The sequence below is a fragment of the Lethenteron reissneri genome, chromosome 56 (assembly GCF_015708825.2).
Source record: "Lethenteron reissneri isolate LAM-NWPU_2019-01 chromosome 56, ASM1570882v1, whole genome shotgun sequence".
In the NCBI taxonomy this organism is placed as follows: Eukaryota; Metazoa; Chordata; class Hyperoartia; order Petromyzontiformes; family Petromyzontidae; genus Lethenteron; species Lethenteron reissneri.
Window position 1 is genome coordinate 2,479,114 of NC_083834.1, and position 7,301 is coordinate 2,486,414.

Here is a 7,301-nt window from a genome sequence, read left to right on the forward strand (position 1 = left end):
CACGTGGAATGGTCGAACACTCACTGCGGAGGAGAGGCTACCATTCCTCTGTCGGGAAGTCCTCTACTCGGGGCAGGAGACTGTCAAACAACAGGGTGTGGCTCTTCTTCTGAACAAAACAATGAAGGGGGCGTGGGAGCGTGGCGGTGAGGTGTGGGAAGCTGTAAGCCCCAGGCTACTTTCGGCTCGCCTTCCCATCAACCGAAGGCGAGGAGTGGTGGTCGTGGTTACTTATACCCCACCGAAGACGAACATCCATGGAGGGATGCAGGCAAGGCGGATGAGTCAGATGCCTTCCATGACCTCCTGTCACAGGTGCTGGCTAAAGTGGCCACTCGGGATAGAGTCATCTTGATGGGTGACTTCAATGCCCGAGTTAGTCATGATGCTGGCACCTGGTCTGGAGTGATTAGAGGGCATGGGCCAGATCAGCTCAATAACAACGGTAGGAGGCTGCTAGATTTTTGTGCAGCCCATGGGCTTGTAATTACCAACACGCTGTTCAAGCATCGGCGCATCCACACAGCATCATGGATGCATGCCAGGTCCAAACAATAATATCTGCTGGACTACATAGTGATGGATCAGCGGATGCAGGCCGATGTCCTTGACACCAGGACCTACCGTGGAGCTGATCTGCCCTCTGACCATCGACTTGTCATCTGTAAGATGCACCTGCCATTTTTCCACTCTGGTGGTAGATCTCAGCTAGCTGATGAAAGTTGAAAGCGATAATTTCATCATCGCTTGCGGCTGGGGTAGGCATTGTCCCTCACTACCCCAGATGTCGAGGGTAAATGGGCGAGGTTTAGGACTGTGACTCATGTAGCTACAATGGCTGCTTTGGGTACGCGGCCCAGACCTCCCCAGAGACCCTGGCTGACAGAGGAGATTTTCAGAATAGTTGAGAAAAAGCGACAGGCCCACTCTCATCGGCTACAGCATCCCACGTCAGAGAATGAGGAGGATTACCGCAGCTTCGCTCGGAGGTTCGGAGAGCCGTAAGGCGCTGCAAGGATGGGTGGTGGTCGCGGTTTGCTGAGGAGATGGAGTCTGCCTCAGTGGCCCGCGATCACAAATCAATATTTAACTCCATAAAATAAGAAACCTGCAGCACCACACCTATTACCATCATTAGGGGAAAAAAACTGTGATCCAATCTCCGACCCTCAGGAACAGGTTTGCAGATTTGCTGAGCATTTCTGTGAGGTCCTGGGGGAGGAGACATCCCTCAGCCAGGAAAACATCATGGCACAAAGTGGTTATGACCCTGCTGAGGCTGCGGTGCCTCAAATATTGGAAGAAATCACCCCCTGTGAGTGGCTGGCTGAGGTGCCATCTGTTGAGGAAGTACTGAAGGCGATCCGAAGTCTGAGACCAGGAAAGGCACCGGGCAGAGATGATCTCCCAAGCGAAATGCTGAGGGAGCTTGGCGTTTGTGCACAGACTGCCCTATATGACATCATAACAACAGTCTGGACCACTGGACGGGTTCTGCATGGATTGGAAGGATGCCCTGGTGGTCCCCCTCTTTAAGAAGAGGGACCACACAGACTGTAACAAATACAGTGGCATCTCACTCCTCAGTGTGCCGGGAAAAGTCCTGGCAAGGATTATTCAACATCGCCTTGCTAAGCACACTGAGGAGGGCTTGTGGAGCCCGAATGCGGTTTCAGGAAAGGGCGGTCCTGCATAGATGCCATATTTTCTGTCCGTTTGCTACAGCAGAGGTGTAGGGAATTCCAACAAGACCTACATCTCTGCCTTATTGACCTGGTTAAGGCCTATGATACCATCAGTAGGCCTGGGCTCTGGGTTCTTCGTGCTTTCGGAGTCCCTAACCCTCTGCTCATGATCATTAAGAACCTTCATGAGGGTGAGCGGGCCCAGGTAAAACTACATCGCCGGGAGTCAGAGCCATTCCCTGTACACCTTGGGGTGCGACAGGGATGTCCTCTGGCTCCCACATGATTTAACATCTATTTTGACCATGTAGTTCGTGAAGCCTTCAATAGCTGTACCGGGGAAATTTCCATTTTGCACAGATATAATGGGAGGCTGATCGATGCCCAGGTGCGATCAAGGCATGGCTCCCTATTGGTCAACCACGTTATGTATGCCAATGACTTGGTAATAGCTGCTCATTCAGAGGAGGAGTTGGAGACGCTGCTGCTGAGACTGGAGCCTGCCACTAAGAGGTGGGGCCTTAACATCAGCCCCACCAAAACTAAGCACCTGCCTGGGTATTTTGTACCATCGGACACTCCACCCACACAACTCTCAATCGGTGATGGGGCAGTTGTGGAGAGAGTGGAGAGTTTCCCATACCTGGACAGTGTGGTTATGGCGGGCTCCAGTTTAACAGCAGAGGTCTCACTCCGAATCAGTCGAGCGGCAATATATTTTCATCGGTTGCTTAACACTGTGTGGAAGCTACCTGGTCTGTCGCTCCGTACGAAGTTTCAAGTCTTGTCGGCCACAGACATTTCTTCCCTTCTCTACGCTTGCGAAACGTGAACCCCCCTAATGGAGCATCTTCGCCGGTTAGAAACATTTAGGCTGGCCTGCCTACGATCCATCCTGGGTTTAACCAGGCTGGATTGTGTGAGGAGCTCACAAATCCTTGAAAGATCTGGGCAAGGTCCCATTGGTGAGCCCCTCTGGCAGGCAAGGCTGCGTTGGCTGGGTCATGTAGCCCGCATGCCCAGCCACCGCATGCCTAAACAGCTTTTTTTCGGCCGAATCGAGGGGGCTAAACGGGCGCAGCACGGGCTAGAGAAGAGATGGAGTGATGTGGTACAGGAGGACGTGGAGCTGAGTTGACTTGCCCATGACTGGTACCAGCGGTGTCAAGATCGGCCTCTGTGGAGGAGGCTCGTGAAGGACGCTACTGGGCAGTTGGAGGCAGTCGCCCTCCAACAACAACGGAGGGCGGAGGAGTGACGCTCACAACAACGAGCGGAGTGCCGGGTGGCTAAAGCACAGCAAGTTAGCACAATACGGGGCACAGTTGGTGCATCAGCCAGTCATCTCGGTCATCTCAGCCATTCGACCCGTGGTACTTGGGTCTGCCCCGTGGCCTCCTGCCAACGGGCGTTCGACACTTCCCGTGGCCTCAAGGTGCACATGGCCTGGCACAAGCGTCGTGGTGACGTCACCGCCACTTAGTGGCGAATGGCGGTTGTTGTTGTTGTGTGTGAGGAGCGGTAGTGTAGAGGTTAGCGCACTGCACTACGAACCTGGCCACCAGGGTTTGATTCCCGCTCATGGCCAACATCAGTGACGATTATCTGAACCCGTCCCGGGCCTCTCCTAGGTCGACTCGGCCTCAGCTGAGCACCTGGTGCGGTGTGTAAACATCGTCACTGGAGAGACAAAGGCGTCCGGGCGTGTTGTTGGCCACTCACCCGCTCATGTGCCGTGATGGCCTTTATAGGTGCTCGCGAACAGCACTTGCCCTTACAGTCTGTTAAGGCTATACGGGGGATCTTTGTTTTGTCTGTTTGGGATGAGAGCCGCACAGGTGGTGCATCTTCCAGTTATCTCGATGAGTCAACCCAGGGCACCCTGGCTCTGTCCCCGTGACCTCCTGCCGGCAGCGAGCCGTCGACGCTTTCCACGTGGCCGCGAGTCTGCTCCGCGGTGACGTCACCGTCGCGTGGTGATGAATGGCGCCCGTTGGCATTGGATGGGAGCGGTGGATGTGGTGGTTGGCGCGGCGCTCCGAAACCCGCGGCGACCCGAGTTCGATTCGGCAACGCGAGTTCACCCACCCCTCCCCGATGAAGTTTGGAGAGAGGCTGAACGGAGTTCGTGACAAGTCGCGGGCACGCGCCTCCTTGTTGTGGACGCCCCAACGCAGAAGATCAAAACCCACGGGGGGGGGGGGGGGGCGGGGTGGTTTGATTTTCCACGAAAGCTGCTCGCGTTGTCCAACCTCCAAACCGCATTGTCCACTGCACACAGCCAATGGCAGCGGCAGCAGCAGGTAGCTGATGCCACAAATGGACAGTAAAAAACGACGCTCTCTGGCAGTGTGAGGTCTGTGCGTCATCCAGAACAGGGCCGTAAGTACAACGCGAAACGACGCCCCCAGAACCCTATTATTATATTTATTATTATATTTTGGTACTGGCAAAGGAGGTATAATGATGTAGTTGCTTACCCCGAGCCCTCGTTACTTTGATAGTGCATTGTCTTTGAGCTGTTCGCCTTTTGGCGTCCTCTGGTCTAGGTGCTAGACGAGGCTCAAAAGAAATCCGTCTCTGGTGTGGACCAAACAGTTTCAAGGGCAATGCATATATTATCAGTGTGTTTTTGTTTGCATATTGACCACAAGTATTGTGGTTAATGCAGACATGATTCCTCGTAAAAAGGTTTCAGTTTTGTTGTCAGAAAAAAGGGGAAAACCCTATTATTATATATAATCTTGTTGTAACTGCTCTCTCGTTGGTTCAGCAGTTCCACTGCTGGATTATATTGTTTCCGCGTGAGGACGACCGCTTGTGTTGTGATCGAAACGTCATGATATCTTTTATTTTATACCTACGTGACTTTACCGAAAGCTCATGACTCGTTTGCATCACACACCGAGTCATAATCTCAACAACATAGACGCATAGATACTCATAGAGATGCATATAGACTCATAGAGATACATAGGAGATACATGGAGACTCGGTTAAACGTGGACTATTTATTGCCCAATCCAGCTGACTTAAGAACGTAATTAACTAACAAAGAACCCCCGTATAGCTTTAACAGACTGTAGGAGCAAGTGCTGTTAGCGATTCACACTTAAGTCTTGACTTAAAGCTTTCGTGACTGCAGGAAACAGAGACTCATCGAGATACATAGATATATATAAAGACCAATAGAGATACGTAGAGACTCATATAGATACTTAGCGATGTATAGAGACTCATACAGACTCATAGAGATACATAGAGACCCATTGATATTCATAGACTCGTAGAGATATATAGAGATGCACTTGGATATATAGACTCATAGAGATGCATAGAGACTCATACAGACACATAAAGATACATTGAGACTGGGCTAAAAGTGGGCTCGGTATTGCCCAATCTTGGCCAGCTTGCTAAACAAAAGTATTAACTAACAAAGACACAGGTCCCCCGCATAGCCTTCACAGACTGTTGGGGAAAGTGCTGTTTGCGAGCACTTAAAAAGGCCGGCACTTTGGCACACGAGGGGGTGGGTGGCCGCACCACGCCCGGCCGTTTTTGTATCCCAAGTGGCGAAGTTTACACACCGCACCAGGTACTCATTTGAGGCTGAGTCGACCTAGACCCAGGACCGGTTCATGAAATGGATGGAGGTGTTGGCCTTGAGCAGGAATCAAACTCATGTCGCTAACCGCTACACTTCTGCTCCCGCTAATCTAAGACGATCAAACACACACGCGTCAGTTCCTCATGAGATTTCAGTGTGTGTAAGTGGGTGAGTGAGTGGCTGATTGAGTGAGTGGCTGAGTGAGTGGGTGGGTGAGTGAGTGGGTGTGTGAGTGGGTGGGTGAGTGAGTGAGTGCGTGAGTGAGTGCGTGAGTGAGCAGGTGTATGAGTGGGTGAGTGAGCGGCTGTGTGAGTGAGTCGGTGAGTGAGTGAATTGGTGAGTGAGTGGGTGAGTGAGTGGGTGGGTGGGTGAGTGAGTGGGTGGGTGGGTGAGTGGGTGAGTGAGTGAGTGGGTGAGTGAGTGGGTGAGTGAGTGAGTGGGTGAGTGGGTGGGTGAGTGGGTGAGTGGGTGGGTGAGTGGGTGGGTGAGTGCGTGAGTGGGTGGGTGAGTGGGTGAGTGGGTGGGTGATTGAGCTTGTGGGTGGGTGAATGAATGAGTGAGTAAGTATTTATGGGTGAGTTAGTGGAGTAAGCTCATGACTCGTTTGCATCACACTCCGAGTCATAATCTAAACAACATTCAACTCCCACAGAGGTTGTGCACAAGGTGAGTATGGGAGAGAGAGACGCTGAGACTACCCGCTGGTTACGACTATAAGCGAGGGAGCGAAGTTGTACGCCTGTGTGTTGAACTTATTTCGCATCTCACGCAGCCAACAGTGCTAATCGCGAAGGACAAAATATTTCTGGATAAGCGGGTAACAGAACCAGCATAGTTCTCGATAAGAGGGTAACACGTGATAGGAGGGTTCTGGATAAGAGGGTAACACGGGGCAGGAGAGTTCACGATAAGAGGGTAACAAATAACAGGAGCGTTCTGCGTGACCGAGGGCAGTACTGGCGAATTGGTGATGGGCAAAATGTCGCGGAGTTTGCTCGCTCGCTTCACCCGCATTGGAGAGTCGGAGACTTGTAGTAGACGTAGCAGATCCCCAGGGACAGGAACACGGCGAAGATGAAGAGTACGGGAGATCGAGTCGTCAACATGGCGTCGCGTGGACGAAGTCCCCAGGGAATCCTCCTCCTCTCTCTCTTATCACCTCGGGAGCGTCGTCACCCCGCGTGGGTGAGTGGCGGGAGAGGGGAGTTGGGGGAGTTGGGTGTCGGTGTGAGGTTGGAGAGAGGAGTGAAGTTGTAGAGGGAGTGTGGTGGTGGGGAGGGGAGCGAGTGGCTGAGATGTTGCGGAGGGGGGTGGGATTGATTTTGGTGGGAAAGGTGGGTGAGTGGGTGGGGTGGGTGAGTGGCTGCGATGGGGTGTGTGAGTAGCTGCGATGGGGTAATAATAATAGTAATAATAGTTCAATTTATAACGAGCGCAAATTTGCGGACATAATGGCCGTAACTCAGAGGCGCGGAGCCAAGCTCAGAGTCGCTCGAAAGCATGATTGTAGAGGTGAGTTTTTAAGTCTATCTTGAAGGAGGCGATTGAGGTGATGCTGTGAATGTGCAGAGGGATATCGTTCCAGACTGTTGGGGCTGCCACCGAGAAGCGGCGCATAGACATGACCATCCTGGATCTTGGTATCAAGAGGAGGTCGTGAGTCGCGCTGCGCAGGCATCTGCCGTGTGCTGAGTTGCAAGTTAATAATGAAGAAAGATACGGCGGACAGACAGATATGAAGGCAATTGTGGCAGAGGCAGGCGATCTTGTATGTGACCCTACTGGCGATGGGTAGCCGGTTGAGAGCACAGAGACAGGCTAGTGAGTCGAGACGGGGATGAGTGTGGGCAATGACGACGCGTGCTAGGTTTTTTGTAGTCTTTGATGTTTCTTTAGGTTGCCAGCGGAGGTCCGGACTAGGACAGAGTTGCAATAATCAAGGCGAGACCCAACTATGCAACATGCCAATGTGTTGGCAATTTCAGTGGAGATGAAATGACGTAGGT

General features: G+C 52.3%; 1 protein-coding gene across 1 annotated transcript in view; it reads right to left on the minus strand.

Moving 5' to 3' along the window:
* The window catches only part of LOC133357015 (alpha-2,8-sialyltransferase 8E-like), a 63,704-nt gene extending 57,303 nt beyond the window's left edge, over positions 1-6,401 (minus strand). The window contains exon 1 of the mRNA XM_061574756.1: positions 6,304-6,401. Coding sequence (XP_061430740.1) covers positions 6,304-6,401 — 98 coding nt within the window. The remainder of the gene's footprint in view (positions 1-6,303) is intronic.
* Positions 6,402-7,301: the final 900 nt, after the last annotated feature.